At 42.5% G+C, this 17382-nt stretch overlaps 6 protein-coding genes across 6 annotated transcripts; 3 read left to right on the top strand and 3 right to left on the bottom strand.

Moving 5' to 3' along the window:
• Positions 1-1820: 1820 nt before the first annotated feature.
• On the bottom strand, positions 1821-3571 carry Bfra_005993 (putative prolyl-trna synthetase protein; the record flags this gene model as incomplete). Its single annotated transcript, XM_037336367.1, has 2 exons — positions 1821-3075; positions 3129-3571. 2 exons carry the CDS (start codon positions 3569-3571, stop codon positions 1821-1823), a joined length of 1698 nt encoding a protein of 565 aa, XP_037191577.1.
• Positions 3572-3903: 332 nt separating this feature from the next.
• Positions 3904-5755, top strand: Bfra_005992 (putative t-complex protein 1 subunit alpha protein; the record flags this gene model as incomplete). The annotated part of the gene is made up of 4 exons (XM_037336366.1): positions 3904-3946; positions 3997-4044; positions 4096-4181; positions 4232-5755. 4 exons carry the CDS (start codon positions 3904-3906, stop codon positions 5753-5755), a joined length of 1701 nt encoding a protein of 566 aa, XP_037191576.1.
• Positions 5756-6180: 425 nt separating this feature from the next.
• Bfra_005991 (putative cytochrome b-c1 complex subunit rieske protein) lies at positions 6181-7206 on the bottom strand (the record flags this gene model as incomplete). Its single annotated transcript, XM_037336365.1, has 4 exons — positions 6181-6383; positions 6452-6602; positions 6678-6766; positions 6945-7206. 4 exons carry the CDS (start codon positions 7204-7206, stop codon positions 6202-6204), a joined length of 684 nt encoding a protein of 227 aa, XP_037191575.1. The 3' UTR covers positions 6181-6201.
• Positions 7207-7979: 773 nt separating this feature from the next.
• Bfra_005990 (putative fad binding domain-containing protein) lies at positions 7980-9614 on the bottom strand (the record flags this gene model as incomplete). Its single annotated transcript, XM_037336364.1, has 3 exons — positions 7980-9023; positions 9080-9301; positions 9429-9614. 3 exons carry the CDS (start codon positions 9612-9614, stop codon positions 7980-7982), a joined length of 1452 nt encoding a protein of 483 aa, XP_037191574.1.
• Positions 9615-11031: 1417 nt separating this feature from the next.
• Bfra_005989 (putative secretory protein) lies at positions 11032-12393 on the top strand (the record flags this gene model as incomplete). The annotated part of the gene is made up of 1 exon (XM_037336363.1): positions 11032-12393. The coding sequence occupies one exon, from the start codon at positions 11032-11034 to the stop codon at positions 12391-12393; it is 1362 nt and encodes a 453-aa protein (XP_037191573.1).
• Positions 12394-16981: 4588 nt separating this feature from the next.
• Bfra_005987 (uncharacterized protein) lies at positions 16982-17245 on the top strand (the record flags this gene model as incomplete). The annotated part of the gene is made up of 2 exons (XM_037336362.1): positions 16982-17086; positions 17108-17245. The coding sequence occupies 2 exons, from the start codon at positions 16982-16984 to the stop codon at positions 17243-17245; spliced, it is 243 nt and encodes an 80-aa protein (XP_037191572.1).
• Positions 17246-17382: the final 137 nt, after the last annotated feature.

The following is a 17382-nucleotide window of genomic DNA, read 5'->3' as shown; positions in this document are numbered from 1 at the left end:
GGTAAGTCTTGCCCATGGTTGATTTCGTGACAAAGCTAATTATGGATCAGATTTTGCTAGACAAAAAATACGGTCGGGCAGTTGATTGGTGGGCATTTGGTGTTCTCATTTACCAAATGCTTCTCCAACAATCACCCTTCAGGGGAGAGGATGAAGACGAGATTTACGATGCCATTCTTGCGGATGAACCTTTATACCCAATCCACATGCCCCGTGATTCAGTATCGATATTACAAAAATTATTGACGCGTGAACCTGAACAAAGACTGGGAAGTGGGCCTACTGACGCACAAGAGATCATGAGTCAACCATTCTTCAGAAGCATTAATTGGGATGATGTTTACCACAAGAGAATTGCACCACCTTTCCAACCTTCTATCACCAATGCTACCGATACTAGCAATTTCGATTCCGAATTCACCAGTGTCACACCTGTTTTGACACCAGTGCAGTCTGGTACGTTCACTTTACATCTTTATGGAAAACTTTTGACTAATGATATCTACAGTTTTGTCTCAAGCTATGCAAGAAGAGTTCCGCGGTTTCTCTTACTCTGCTGATTTTGTTTGAGCGGATCAAGTACCTTAGCCATTGATTTTCTTGTCGCCATAGACACTATGAAACTCACATATTTGGTAAGGGGCTGGGCTTTCTGTAAACCAAATCATGCTAGATATAGGACCTACATTAGGGAGACTATTGGGACGGACTTAGCACGTGTTTAGTGGATGAGAGCGGGGACAAAAGAGAAGAGTAAGGGGGATGAGGGAGTAGAGAGGAGTAGAAGGTGATTGGTTTGGATGAATGGATAAATATGGTGGGTGGATGAATAATGGCATGAAAGAAAGTGAACGCATCGATAATGAACCATTGATAATGAATGAATTAATGGATGGATTGCATGATATATGACGATTGATTGGTTGATTCGAATGAAAAGCGCTGCTGTATGTGAGTATGTGATGGGGCGGGTGCATCAGTACTAGTATGAATTTGACGATGAGAATTAAGATGAGAGCTGGAGAGAAAGTAGGGGTGAAAGTTACGAATTAAACTAAGATACATAGGGATAAAAAAAACCAATACAATACAATACACTAGATACCTATGGATGGATTCAATTCAGTTCAATTCACTCCCTTATTTTAAGTCACTTTCTTCATTTTATTGTGTGGGTGTGAGTGTTGAGTGTGAGTGTTAGATATGGCACGATGTGGATTTAGTATTTGAAATCTCGGGCAGAAGTCAGTCTTAAGAAGAGTGGGTGGGGATTTAGATTATGTTAGATGATGATTAGGAGGTTTCGCTTGAGAGTTGAGGACGAGGGGGAGGGGGAGGGGAAAGGGGAAAGGGGGAAAGAGATTCAGAAATCGTGTTTTCTAAATTTCTACAGAAAGAGATATGGATGTGGATGTGGATGTGGATGCGGACATGAGAATATTCCATCATCAATCAATCAAGATCAAGAAACCCGAGTTATAGATACAATCAAAATAAACTCCTATGCTACACTTTGAGTAGGTGTGTTATGTAAATGAGATGCAACTCGGTTAGGGAAGTCGAAATGCGCTGTGAGAGATTATGCTTGTATATTTTTTATTTCGTTCTTCCTTACTTGCACTATATTGAGAAACAGCTAAACGCTTTAAACCTAGTCAGGAAAACAACTTATAATAAGCGCTTTTTCGCTATCTAATCATTGAACTCAGGTTGAGATATTCATCTTGATCATCATTCATCCATCATATTTCTTCGATTCATCCATGCCTTCAATCTTTTCTTTGTCTCCAAACTCCCTAATCCCATCCCTACGCAAAAATCTAGTAACTTCTTCCGTACATACAGTATTTCTCTGCCAAAACTCCACACTCTGGGTTCAAACATTTGGTTTCACCCTTGACGAGACCTTCTGGTTGCTCAAATGGAATACACAAACTCTTCATTCCCATTGTTGGTACCTTCTTTCCATCGGGTCCAACTTCTTCACTAGCGCCTCCCTTGGTCAAGTCCTTAATCTTATCTTCGCACTTCTCGCCCAAGCAGGATGGAATAAGAACGACATTCTTGGCATCAAGTGCAGGGACAACTTCGCTCCAGTTGTTGATGACAAGTCTGTGAGCTTTGAATGCTGCTTCGGCCTTTGTGTAAAGAGAGCTTTGAATGGTTTCGAGGAGAGCAGGAACTTCAGTTGAGAGGTTTGCGATCGCAATTGTGCCCTTCTCACCGGTATCACGACGGGCGTAGGAGACAACTTCTTGGGCAGCATCTCTTGGACCATATTCGAGACGGAGAGGAACACCCTTCAATTCCCAATCGTTGAATTTCCAAGCTGGGGTATATCCATCACGGATATCATAATCGGCGCGAACACCGGCTTTCTTGAGAGTATCCTTAATATTTTGTAGTTCATCGTATCTCTTGGCCTTTTCTTCAGGAGTGGTTTTATTCGTAATACCGACTGGGACGATAATGGCTTGAAGTTTTGCGATACGGGGTGGGAGAACAAGTCCTTTGTCATCACCATGAATCATGACCATAACACCGATAACACGAGTGGAAAGACCCCAAGAATTTTGCCAGACGTGAAGATGACCAGCCTTTTCTCCGTTCTTTGGAGTTGGATCCTCGACAGTAATATCGAACATCTTACTAAAGTTTTGACCAAGGCAGTGAGAAGTAGCACCTTGAATACCACGACCGTTGGAGGGAATATAACCTTCGACTGTTGTAGTATAGTATCCTCCTGCGAACTTTTCCTTCTCGGTTTTGCGACCACGGACAACTGGAACTGCCAATAATTGTTCATAAACACCAGCATAAAACTCGAGGATCTGAAGAACTTCCTCCCCGGCGAGTTCTTCTGTAAGATGTGCGGTATGTCCTTCCTGCCATAAGAATTCCCTAGCTCTCAAGAATGGAGTTGTTTGTTTGGCTTCCCAACGAACGACACTGTTCCACTGGTTCAATCGTAAAGGAAGGTCTCGATGACTTCGGATCCATTTCGAGTAGTATGGGTACATAACAGCTTCTGAGGTAGGACGGACTGCGACGGGAACTTCGAGATCTTTATCACCACTTTATCACAGTTAGTATAGCGGGGTAGGGGAGAATAAGATAGTGAAACTTACGCCTTAGTAACCCAAGCAAGCTCAGGAGCAAAACCCTCAACGTGATCCTTCTCTTTCTCCAATGACTTTGAAGACAAGAACATGGGGAAACTAGCCTCCTCTACATCAAGTGTCTCGATTTTTGCTTGAAACCAATTTCGAATTTGGTTCCAGATAAACATAGATTGAGGACGTAAAATAAAGAACCCGGAGATTTCATTGTAATACTCGATCATCTCCGCCTTTAAAACAACCTCTTGATACCATTGTGAGAAGTCTTCAGATTTCTTGACTGTAATACCAATAATATCATCTGTTTTCTTACCCCCCACAACAGGAAGCGCAGCATTCTTAGCAGCTTTCGCGGCTTTATCTGCAGCCATTTTTGCTTCCTTGGCAGCTTTCTTCAAGGCACTTTTAGATGGCCCTTCTTGCGCAACTTCTGGAGTATTGGAGTCCGCCATGATTGTGTTGGTTGTTGGAGGTAAGAAGTCTGAAGGAGAGAGTTGCTTTTGTTTATTGAACGAGTGACTGATTCATTGACTACCTTCAACTATTCCCCCGCCCTAAAATTTAAGCGACAAGGATTTATTCAGGCTTGCGATTTATTAGTGGACTTTCCCCTGGCCTGGTCAGCCCCACTAAGTATTTCGACGAGGCTGAGCTCTTGCCTTAATTTTCAAGGCCAAATGCTTAAAAATATTAGCGTGGAAAGCTCTCGCGTCCCTTTTCTCTCGCGACGACGAAGAAGAAATATTACTAGAAGAGTTTCCGCCATTTTAAGAATATCAACAATATGGGGTCCCTTTTTGAACAACCTAGAAATGCCGGAACTTTGTGTATGTTTGCACTCGGAAATTTTGCTGGTAAAAATGCTAATAACAAGTAGTCCTCGGCGGCCAAAAGATCAGTGGACAAGATATTCGGGATCAAAATGGTATGAGCTAAAATGTTCACGAAAAAAGATATGAATTAACCCTGTCCATAGTTCTTGCAACCCAGGCTATTGCCAATGTTGTCAAAAGTTCATTTGGTCCAAGTGGTTTGGACAAAATGATGGTAGATGATATAGGAGTATGCTTGTCCACTCCAAAAGAACCCCACCAAATACTGATTTCAGACAGGACGTTACAGTCACAAACGATGGCGCAACTATTCTGAGTTTATTAGATGTCGAACATCCAGCAGGCAAGATCTTAGTCGACTTGGCACAGCAACAAGATAAAGAAGTCGGAGATGGAACAACTTCTGTGGTTATTATTGCAGCAGAGCTTCTTCGAAGAGCCAACGAACTTATGAAGAACCGTATACATCCTACCACAATCATCACTGGTTACCGTTTAGCACTCCGTGAAGCTGTCAAGTACATGCACGAGAACATCAGTGTGAAGGTGGACCAGTTGGGCCGGGACTCTTTGATCAGCATCGCCAAAACTTCCATGTCGAGTAAGATTATTGGATCGGATTCCGATTTCTTTGCAAACATGGTTGTAGATGCTATGCAAGCAGTCAAATCAACAAATACCCGACAGGAAGTTAAATACCCCGTCAAGGCTGTCAACATTTTAAAAGCACACGGTAAAGGAGCTTTGGAGTCTATTTTGGTCAAGGGTTATGCTTTGAACTGCACAGTTGCATCACAAGCAATGAAGACCAGAATTACGGATGCCAAGATTGCCATTTTAGATATCAACTTACAGAAGGAGAGAATGAAGCTCGGTGTCAACATTACAATCGACGATCCAACACAATTAGAAGAAATCCGTAAGAGAGAAGCTGGAATTGTTATGGACCGAATCGATATGATCCTCAAGGCTGGAGCAAATGTGGTTATGACGACAAAGGGTATTGACGATATGTGCCTGAAACTCTTCATTGAGAAGGGTGCCATGGCTGTTCGAAGATGTAAGAAGGAGGACTTGAGAAGAATAGCAAAGGCAACCGGTGCTACCTTGATCAGCTCATTGTCTGATTTGAATGGTGATGAGAAGTTCGAGGCATCTTCATTAGGACATGCCGAAGAAGTTGTTCAGGAGAGAATTTCCGACGATGAATGTATTTTGGTTAAGGGTACCAAAGTTCACACCTCTGCATCCATCATTCTCAGAGGACCCAACGATTATCAACTTGACGAGATGGAGAGATCCGTTCACGATTCTCTATGCGCTGTTAAGCGAACCTTAGAGAGCGGGAGTATCGTTCCAGGAGGTGGTGCATGTGAGACTGCACTCCACATCTATTTGGAAGAATTTGCCGGTACCGTTGGCTCAAGAGAGCAACTTGCCATTGGCGAATTTGCTCAAGCTCTCCTCGTTATCCCCAAAACCCTCGCTGTCAACGCCGCTAAAGACTCATCTGAATTGGTTGCTCAGCTCCGTTCCCGACACGCTTTATCGCAACGTATTAAGGATGGCGATGCTAACGAAGATGAAAAGACTATTGCCAAGAAGAAGAACTATAAGAACTACGGATTGGATTTGTTGAAGGGCAAAGTAGTGGATGAGATTAAGGCTGGTGTTTTGGAGCCAAGTATGAGCAAGATTCGACAATTGAAGTCGGCGGTTGAAGCTTGTATTTCCATCATGAGGATAGATACATTGATTAAGCTGGATCCGGAACAGAGAGAGGATGATGGACATGGACATTGATGATTGATGGCTTTTAGATGAAGAAATGACCTACATATGAAGGAGATGTAATATTACGGGATATGATAATGTGAATCAAAAGAAAGCATTTACCTGTAACTTGTCTGTCTCTCAGATGTGAATTTTGACCTCCCCGACCACCCTTACTAAATATCAAATTCATGAGTAGATCAATTGGAGATTTTCATGCCATATACAAGATAACCATAAACATACTGGTTAAATCCAAAATTTGAAACTTTTCGAAGCGATATCATTTGTCCGATCTTTTGTACAAAGGCCATTCCACCACCCCTTCTACAAAGCCATAACGCTTCCAGATCAGGTCTATCATTCTCTCTCGTTCAAAATAAAAACGTTCTTTCATCTATCTTCCACTCTTCCATCCATCCGCACTCCTCCAACTTTATACAACTACAAAATCGCTCTCCACCCAATCCTCTAATTTAACCAATGACCAAAGAAGATTCTTCAGCGAAATCATATTCTGGGACCTCCAAGTTCAATGGAGCAGGTCCCTTTCTTATACGGCCGGAAATATCGTAATGGGAACCGTGACATGGGCAGAACCATCCTCCGAAATCACCAGCTTCACCAATTGGGACACATCCAAGATGTGTGCAGACACCTGTTTGATTCTTCATTAATATCTTGCATCGACTAGACCGCATGAATTGGAGAAAATATAATACATACCAACCATAACCAACCATTCTGGCTTCTTGACACGGTCGGCGTCGGATTGTGGATCTCTCAAAGTCTCGACTTTGACGTTCTCGGCCTCCTTGATCTCATCGGCAGTTCTGTGTCTGATGAAGACGGGCTTTCCACGCCACTTAATAATGACCTATTTTGTGTATTTATGTCAGGAATTTGTTTTTGATCATGTCGGAAGAGGTAAGTGTATTAATAATGAACGTACGTTCTTGCCCTCAGGAATAGCATTCAAATCAACCTCAACCTTGGCCATGGCCAAAACATCTGCGGATGCGGACATGTTGACAAGGAAATCTGTTTAAAGTACATTGTCAGTCCATGGGTCCAGTGGGTGCAATTCCTTCAATTGCATTTCATATCATATTCTCCAGTTCTCTCGTCGGTCATAAGATCCTTGCCAGTATTCGACAACCTTCCGATTCGCAGATCTGAAATTCTATCCTATATCCAGAGGAAGGGAAAAAAGACAAACCTTGAACAGTAGCCTTTGCCCCCGCGGCTGTCAAAGCACCCATAGCTCCCACCATAAAGTATTGATAAACCAAATTACTTCCACCACTCTTCTTACTTCTGTATTTGCTGAAATCTGGAATGTTGCTGAATCTATCCGTGGTGGAAGCGGAGGCATCGGGACGAACTGGTGTGGTAGAGAGGGCGCGGATGGCGGGAGTTGCGGCAGAGAATGTGCGAGGGGCACTGCGCAGGAGTGCGCGGGATGTGAATAGTGATGCCATCGTCGGCTTGTGTTGTGTGGTGTGTTGCGATGGAGAGGAGAGGTAGAGTGGTGGTGGTGTGGGATACAATTGAGTGTTAGGGTGGATTCGGAGTGGAATTGAAATTTGAGGTGGTTCGGTAAGGATTACGATGGGCTTTGTTTTGATTGGTTGGTGGGTTTGGAGCTTGATTTTCGTGTGGGACGAGAGGTTACAGTCGTAGACAACCAAAATTCATGTAAATTAAAGATCTTTTGAATTTTGAATTTAGATATATCGTCAGATGTAATTGGACTTCAGTAGATGAAACATCTCGTTATCTCTTCGATATCATATGTTGTTGATTAAAAAACGAATATACTGTACCTATTCACATCAATGCAATTCGTACATAATACATACACCAAGGACAACACAGAGAAGTTGAATGCCAGATCAAAATTCAAGATTTTTGATCATTGGTTTCGAAAGTGTTGAAACTCCGTTGCATAGCTATTTCAAAGTGTCCAGTCGACATAATCTGGATTCTTTTCGTACACTGAATATATGAATTGAATTTTAGTAGTGGCACGACAAAACGGACCTGCGTATCACTTTACTATATACTGTTCAACATGAATCCAAATGAATGTTATTCAAGAACTTCAGCCAATTCGGGAACTCAATCTTTCAATTTTCATTACTATCCCGAAAAGATTCAATATCAATTATTAAATGTTACCAACTTTATGTTATTAATATAATAAAAATTACTACGTTCTTCCTTCGCTATCATTGACAATCATCATATACCCCTAGATATTGAACCCATCAGCAAGAAGCATGACTCCATTCGGATCATACTTTGTCTGAATTGCTCTTAACCGCGCTGCATTCGTTGGTCCATAAAGCTGAGCACCGCCATAAGTGCTCAAAGCGTAGTTCGGATACGCATATTGATCTTCGGAATAAATACCCTCCCTTTTAGCAACCTCAGTTAGATGGTCTATACTCTGTTGCATAATCCCTCTCCAAAATGCATCTTCAATCGGCAACGTCCAAGCAAAATAGAGATTCAATGGCAGTGGAGAGCTGGCGTGGGGAAACGCGGAATCGGTGGCGTATCTGCCGTAGTCGGTAAAAGGCTCAATATCATAAGAGATGAACGTTCCACTATGAAGGATAGCGAGAGCTCCATAAAAGCTAGATTCATTATAGACTGCTTGCATAAAACCGACTGTCAGACTGGTAGTCATCATGGTATGAAAGGCTCCCCTATATCCGGCTTGGAGATTGGAAGGAGTGGCTTTAGCAAATGATGCGAAAGATTGAGGTTCGACATTAGATATCAGTGGAATGGCGCCAACATTGTTGAAAGGATCGAACGCTGCAGGTCGAGTTGGACCATCGTAGAATGAAATAAGGATGGCATTCGGGACCAAACCACCATTAATGGTGAGAATCACCTGGGCTTTATCATCTGTATTCTCTTGTTGAAATTTATTCGTGGCGTTGATAAGACCAGGAATAGCATCAATTCCATATATCTGAATACCGCCGTATACCATGTTCTGTTGTGGAACTGTTTTGAGAACAATACTTGTGACAATTCCGAATCGATTTAAACCACCTTTAAGGGCAAAGAAGAGATCAGGATTCGAAGAATCAACTTTGGTTATCGTCCCATTAGGAAGGACAAGATTGTAGGAGACGACCGTGTCGCAAGTCAGACCGTATTGATCTGTCAACCAGGAATAACCTCCTCCAAGACTGAAGCCACCGACACCAGGACCAACGACACGTCCCCCAACAACGTTAACACCCGTTCCTTCGAGAATCGTGTAAACATCAGTCCAACGCTATTGTATTTGTCAATATTTGTGGACGCAGACAGTGCCTTGATAGAGTAACCTACGTTTCCGGTACCTAATTCCACTGTACTTTGGTCCTCAGATAGTGTAACCTGAGTCAGTCTCGCTAGAGAGATGAAGACTCCAGGAGTACTAGAGAATCCAGGATTCGACGCATGTCCACCAGATTTGACCCCCCAGGGAATTCTTTTAGATCCTATGATCTTAATGACGGTAGAAACATCTGCATCACTAGCAACTTCAACAACGCACATTGGTATCTGTGTCTATATGGAAAATATCATCAGCATCAGCATCCGCAACTCCTCTGCCTCGTTTCTTCTCTCACTCCCTTCAATTAGAAGAAGACAAGATAAAAGTTCATTTGCAAGGAATAAGTGGGTAGAAACATACACTGGATGTCATGTAATGCTCAATATCTTTCTTAAAATTAGGCTCCAAACTCAAGGGGAAGTAGACCTCGCCAGTAATGTTTCCGCGTATTTGCTGGCAAACATCACTACCCGACAACGTCTGTCTGTCCGCGAGAACAGCAGCAGAAGCTATTGTGAATAGCAGATGAATGATTATAGACAGCATGATGGAAAATCGGGAATCAATTGACCAAAAAGTTAACCTCCTACCATTGTGGGTGAGGAATGCAATTTATATGTACGAAGTAGAATTGCATTCAATCCACAACCAGCGCTTGCTTGGAAAGCCATGCCAATAACTTTGGCCAGCTACAGTGATGATCATCATTCTAGAGGCCAGCTGAGATGAACCGTGCAGGGTGACATTGCAAAAAACACCTAAGACATTGACATGATCAATGTCATCCCATCCCACTCATCCCTTTCGAAGCTTCGTTATAGAATGGGTCTTTTTCTTCAAGGCTTGTAAGATATTGTCTCGGCGGAAATGAAATCAAGGTTAATACGGCTCCAAGTTGGATGTAGTATAGCTTAAAGGAACCTATTGGTTGAATGACAAACCCCCACAATCTAGCTAGTATTGATTATACTTTAAGGTTGTGTTTCGGGTTACCGGATACCAAAAAGGGATACGGATATAAAGACATTTCCAGTTGATGATGGCAGAGGCGTCATTTCAAGCCTCTCAAAAAGGATTCCTTCAGCGTGGCGGAAGCAATCGAGTCACCCCAGAGCACTACGAACAGGCCAACGACAGTCTGATGTTCAATCCGAACCTGGATAATGGAGTAGAATTAGTTTGGCTTTTATTTTTGATTTGGACGTTGAAGTATTGTGGTATCGTCTGATCGTGTTCAAAATGAGTTTGGACATTGGGGAGCGAGCAGCCTATAAGCTTTTCTTGGCCTCGTTGAAGTGACCCAGAAACAATCTAATTATATTTCAGGTGGCATCAATGTTGATCGTCTTCTTTTCTCGAGACCGAAAGCTAACTTGGGTCATTTCGCTTCAGCGTAGTGTGACAATCAAATGACTGTCGTTAAGGCTTAACTTTCTTTAAGGTTAATTCCACGTGACTGGATTCCCGCTGCAGTTACCTGTTCAAGTGCGGATTTACCTCCCTTTGCCGCATCACAATCCTCTCGCAAACTTTAATGAACAACGAGTTTGCAGATTTTCAAAGAAAGGTTGTCCCAGATGTTCAAATCTCTAACACTATGATCAATATCTCCGAAAAGTTAAGGGTCTTCTACCCGATCAAAGTACGATCAGCTAGTAGTAAACAACTCGGTTCAAAGTATAAGGGCAACATGGCCGTCCATCTGCACAATGCGAATTCTACACAAGACTCATATCTCGTGTGCCCTTGAATTGTGCTCAGAGGCTGGATACTGAGAACATGTATTCACGTGTCTAAATATATATCACCAACGGCAGAGCTTGAGTATGAAGTTCTCATATAAATCTGCCGGTATGCACCTTTGTATTCTATTTGCCATGCTTTCCAATCTCTTCAATTGTTGTCACAATTCTGTTCATTTTTAATTCTTTCAAATTGAGTCATTGGTGTACCGCTTGTAAATATGAGATTCATTTTCGCGGCTATTTGGTACATTTTCCTTTGGGTTGCTACCACAATTGCAGTCCCGACCAGTGATCAACTTTTACAACGTGCACTCCCAATACCTCCCACAGATGATCCCTTTTATGTCCCACCAACAGGACTTGAAAACTCTCAACCGGGTACGATCTTACGCAGCAGATCAATAGACGATCTTTCAATTGGAGGTGTCATGCCATTCCAAGTCAAGGCCGCATATCAACTTCTCTATAGAACGACAGATAGCTTGGGGGATGCATCAGCAGCGGTCACAACAATCATTGTGCCAAAAAATGCGAACTCATCGAGGTTATTATCCTACCAAATGGCGACAGATGCTGCGTGGCCGAATTGTGCACCATCTTACATATTACAGTTGGGGTCAAGTTTAAAAAATGGGGGCTCTGGTGCGGCTGAGACCTTGCTGGTCATTGCTGCTCTCAATCAAGGGTGGATAGTCAATCTTCCTGATTACGAGGGTCTTCAATCAGCCTTCACTTCTGGTATACAAGCTGGTCAAGCGACTCTTGATTCTGTTCGTGCGGCTCTGTCATCTGGGGATCTGACTAGCATTTCATCTCAAGCCGAGTATCAAATGTGGGGGTATTCTGGCGGATCTCTGGCTTCTGAATGGGCAGCAGAACTTCAACCTTCCTACGCACCTGAGCTTAACTTCAAGGGAACTGCTTTGGGTGGCCTTGTACCCAATATTACATCTGTGATGCTCTCCTCTAACAAAGGTCTCTTCACCGGTTTGATTCCCGCTGGAGTTATCGGTCTCACCAATGGTTACCCAGAATTGAAAGAATATCTCCTCAAAAACCTTGTCCCATCAACGGCTTCTAAATTTTACAAAGCATCAACTCAATGTTTAGGTAGCAACATTGCAAGTTTTCTTGGACAAGACATAGGTTTATATCTTGATAATGGACTGTCAACCCTGTTTACCAGTATTGCAAAGGATGTCCTGGCCATCACCGGTCAAATGGGTATCTATGGGACCCCAAAGATGCCAATATTTCTTTATAAAGCGATTGGTGATGAGGTTTCGAAAGTCGATGATACAGATGTCGTTGTCAGCAAGCTTTGCTCTCAAGGAGCTAATATTAAATATGCTCGTGATATGCTTGGAGGGCATGCTACTGAAGCAATCACTGGCGCTGGTGATGCGTTTACGTTTCTAATCGACAGGTTTGATGGCGTTCCTATCGCATCTGGATGCACGATAAATAATGTCTGGACTATCACTTTTAATCCTAGGGCTGTTACAGCACTGGGTCCTACGATTGCCGCTGCATTGTTAGCGTTACTGCAAGTCCCTGTTGGCCCTTCGGATATGTTTTGAGATTTAACAGAGACGGCTTGGGGATCATCGGTCATAGGGTGTTGGGGGTCGGTGCGATGTATACATGTTTCGTAGAAGGGGCGCAATGGTGTTTTAATCTCAAGATACTCATAATGATAAGGGAGGATTACATTCTTGGGAGATCAGAGTGGAGTTGGTTAGATGATTGTTTGAATTTCTTTAAGTTTCAAGTTTGTACAAATAGAATGCCATATTCCATGACTCTCTGTCTTACGCCCTATCGATATATTGAACGCCGAAAAAATGCACAAATAAGTTGGGTATCAATATAACATCCGATGTCTCAATCCTCTGTCCTGGGAATATCCATCTCCTTGTACTCCCGTCTCCCAAATATCAAAATACTCCTTTCTCATAGAATTCATTGTGTGTTTTCTTCTCCGTCGCCTTTTCTCCATCAATCCAGCGATGGAATTTGATAACCAGCCCCGAATAAGTGGTGAGATAACTACGATCTCATCTACCCCTCAAACTATGCCTCTTATGCTTCTTCTCTTTCTTCTCAGCCAACAGAGTAACTTCCTCATAATAAGGATATCCAATTCTAATCGGAGGTCTTTTTTCCGGCTCTTGCATGGTTTGTTCTCGTATTTTATGTGAATCATTTAATGAGAGTGAATGACGACCCAAGAACTTTCGCGGCGATGAAGGAGATCGAGTGGAGTGTGAGCGTGATACTGATGGAGACGAGGTAGATGAGGTGGATGTTGAATTGTTTGAATGTTCCGAGTTTGTCCTCGAGGTTCGCTTGTGTGGAAATCGAGAATTTGAATCGTGTCTCGATTCATGTTGACGATGATGCGAATGTGTATTTCCCATTGCGACGAAGATGATTCAACTCTTGACGGAAAAAGTTGTAGCAGGTATGTTTCGTGTATTTCAATGTAACAAGCATGTGATTAAGCTTTTTGTGAACAATCTGTCGGGTGGGAGCACCCTGATACATATATTATATAAATACAATTGACTCACCGTACCATCTACCAAGGCGGAACCAGGAATACAATCCACCTGCGCAATTCCATCTGATTCATTGTAGCCTAAGTATCCAAACGGTCAAGACTCGAGACTCAATAGAAACTTACCACGAGAACAAAGTTAAAAAATGTAGCAAATTTCTCGATCGGGGTTCACGTCAATTTTTTTACGTGCGTGATTACGGATCGGCATAAGGCTGAGTCCGAGTCCGAGTCCGTAATACGTAGATCCGGTTTTCTAACAGGCATTCTTGCATGCACTTGGAGGGGTTTCTGATGCTCATTGGTTGGCGGAGATAAACTAGAGACGCTAGGAGAGTCAATATCAAGATCCATCGAATAAACAACTTGTTTTTTGTTATCATCACTTAAACGGAGAATGTAAGGACGTTTCGTCGTCCGCCCCCAAAGACCATAACGTCAAATTTGACGCCGAGTTTGGACTGTTCGCAACGTTTTGATGGTTTGATGGTTTGATCTGGGGACCGTGGCTCAGATATTGGGGAACATGTCATGCCACGATGCAATGCCACGAGATCGCCATGCGCCCAGAAATCATCTGATATGCAGGCACATGTAGGATTATTTTCCTTCTGTCGTGTCCTCATGGTGTTGGTAATCCTCAACTGACGGGGTTTACATTCGGACGAATATAAATCCCGTCTGAAGTCCTGGAGGGGTCGGAAAATACTAAGAATGGGAAGTTCCGTTCTTATGTGCGTAAGAACGAGAAGTGTTCGGAAACGTGTAAGTAGGTAAGTACGATCACCAGGTGGATTTTATGAAAATAATAGAAACTCGAATGTAAAATTTCAAGTGCGGCGATGCTCGTAAATGCAGTGGAATCTCGCACTGCCGCCGCTAGTTAATTCTTGTCGGATACGAACTTACGAAGACTGGGTTATGTAAGCGCGGAATAGGAGTGAGGCCACACGCCGGAAACCCGGGCATGAGGTGATTGCTATGTCGTCTTTCAAGTATCTGAATATGACTCTCTTGACCAAGTGCCGTGTATCGTGTTATAAGGCTGAGACCTTCTTCGTGTTCGATTTTACACTGCCCAGACAGACTATGTTTTATATCGAATTTTGCCGAAGACAAATACGTTGACTAGCGGTTGTGAGAAACGAAAGACTTCGGATGAATTATATTTCCCCTGCCTGAGAGATCGATTTCTACACAACTCACATCAGGATATTATTACATATGCCGATGAAGCTTGGTTAGAAACTAAGATGCCCACGGTCACAAAATGAATATTTGTATCATGATTTATTATGTGAGAGGCTTTGCGCCCGCTATGGCCTCTTGTACATCTAGAATCAGATTCGAACGTTGGTGTATATGCATCATCCCCGGTTGAACAGACAGTACCTTGCCTCGGCCATATGGAATGGATAGATTGACAGGAGTTTCCTACCCTGCATGGACAAGTAATAATAGTATTCACTGCCTCTTCCCAATTCTCGAACGACCCTCTGTTTCGAATTATCTAGCTTATTTTGAGATGTTGTGATTAAGGTAGATAGTTCTGATCAAACACTAGACAGTGTGGCATATCACGTTCGTACTGCGCCGAAAGTCCTTAATTCATAAAAATGCCTCAGATTTCTCGTTAACTTTTCGTAGGAGAGATCCAATTCATATTCAATTAACATAACCAGGGGATTCTCCTTGAGGTTTATCCGAAAGCCCACTAGGATCTCATGTCACATGTCCTTCTCCCACGCCCTTTCTCTCAGCAGTACCTCGACCAAAAGTATCATCATCTTCACTGAACATACTAAACGTCTATGCAATATAGTCCAATGTCCCAATTGAAACACTGCTTTCAATTGTTTCGTCTCTTAAGCAAGCTGTGCGCATTCTCCCTCTTATATATATCATTTGCATATCAAAGGCAGGAAAGATGAACTTCTTGAAAAACGGGTGATGGTGAACCCTTCTTGGCGGCGAAGTGGTGAAGAAAAAAGCCGAATGCTCTTTTACGCTTGCTATTTCCTTGTCAAAGGAATAACAGCCGGGAAACACAATTCGATACAAGACCACCAATGGATGGTCCCTAGCATTCCGTTGTTTGATCTATCTCGGAAGCGAATTTAACATCACGCATCACAATTTTTAGTGGCAATTTAAAAGTTCGCAGTCGCTGAAAGCTGCGCATTATTACCCTGCCATAAGCTTGTCCTTCCGTCTAGATGCGATCAATGTATCTTGAGAACAGGATTGTGCTGGAGGAAACTCGCAAGAGCTATACCATCGATATTACAACGAAAGAGAGGGATCGTCCCAAGGGATTCCAAAGTATCGCGACATGGGTCTTCGAGTCAAAACTTGGGGACAGCATCAACTGTAGGTAAGAGCAGACAAGCGACAAAGACGGGAACGCTAAAATATTCTCTAAGACAATCTTATCACTCTTGATAGATGTTTGAGTTTCTCTGATTTGGGCAAGCCGCAAACGAGTGTTCGTCTCAAGAGTCTACGTAGTCTTGGCTAGAATGTTATGAACAAGCCTATAGGCTGTGACATATTTTTCAACAGATTACCATTTTAAGCTTAGTTACGTTCGGTAGAAGAGTAAGAAGAAAGAAGCAGGAACATCTTATGGATACTATTCTTCCTTTACATCTTTCTCGATTTCGGCACGAAATGCCTTCAAACTGAGAACTGTTGACTCGATCCGAGGAGAATCGCCAATCGATGTTATCACAGCCAAACAGCAAGATTCTGTATCATCAGAGATCACATATTGGAATCGAAATACGTAATGGGGTCGAAAAGTATATGTGCTGAAATTGGCGTTTTCAATGTGACTTACCACAAAAGGTCCAATAGCACTACGGGTTGTCACATCCCGTGCTATTTTAAGGGTGGTGCCATTTCGACCATTAGCTCTCTTATCACCAGATTTGCTATCCCTAAATTCGTGGTCACCAAAGTTGTCGGAGTAACTAAGTCAAGTTGTGAAAGAGTGCACTGAATGTGAAATAACATGGTACACACTTCTAGAAGATTGATGCCAGCCCCTTGAAATTTCTTGGAAAGGTATACTGGATGATTTCATCAAGAAGTTTGTTGGACACTCCAGTGAAAGAATGGTGCCTTTGGAGATGGGTTATAAGACTCGACTGATCGATATAATCCAACTCGGATTGACGATAAATACACATTATATGCTGAAAAGGCACTTGCTATCACTTCTAGCATCAGAACCCAATGTTTGCAGGCGAAAATCCTCGAACGTATTATGGTACCTTTTCTTGGTTTTTCTTAGGGAATGGTTCTGGTCTTCTGAGCTGAGAAATTCACGATCTGATATAGTTTTATGATCAAATTCGAATGTGCTTATACGGTTTGAATTCCACTTGTCAGATGAACAGAAGACGTACGAGGGGGAGAATTCAATTCTAAGAGATAGTTTACATCTGTCTCACGCAATCCGCACACCAAGACAGACATTAAAAATGCTATCGGGCTCTGAACTTTCAAAGGATTGCTTCAAATATGTATTGAGATACGATATCAAAACGGATTTCAAGCGAAAAGGAAGGTCAATCGATTGTCAAATCTGAATTGGGATATTCAAAATGGTGTGTCGATACCGAGGGTTTGGGACTGATCTCCGGAAGAGATTTGATTGGCCAATTCAAACACATCTTTTGTATTTAGCCATACTTTACCCAACCGACCCTGTAAGTTTTATCCCTAACAAGATTACGTCCGCAATCAATTCTTCAATTGTTTGCTTTTTCTGGGGCAATTCAACAGATGTTCTAATTGTTTTTGGTACTATTCTTTCTGGTGACATTCATCTCGCATTGAATTTAATGGCTGTATTTAAAACCCGTTGAGAATGAACGAGATCGACGAAACTACTGTACACACTAAAATCTCCAGAAACTGCATCGGTTAGCAACCGAAGTCACTTCTTGGACCATCAGAAGCTTCCTAGCGATGGACTACCGCAACTGTTTTATGTTATCGATGT

This window comes from Botrytis fragariae (genome assembly GCF_013461495.1).
Source record: "Botrytis fragariae strain BVB16 chromosome Unknown tig00000075, whole genome shotgun sequence".
Lineage (NCBI taxonomy): Eukaryota > Fungi > Ascomycota > Leotiomycetes > Helotiales > Sclerotiniaceae > Botrytis > Botrytis fragariae.
This window is presented reverse-complemented; position numbering and strand designations above follow the sequence as displayed.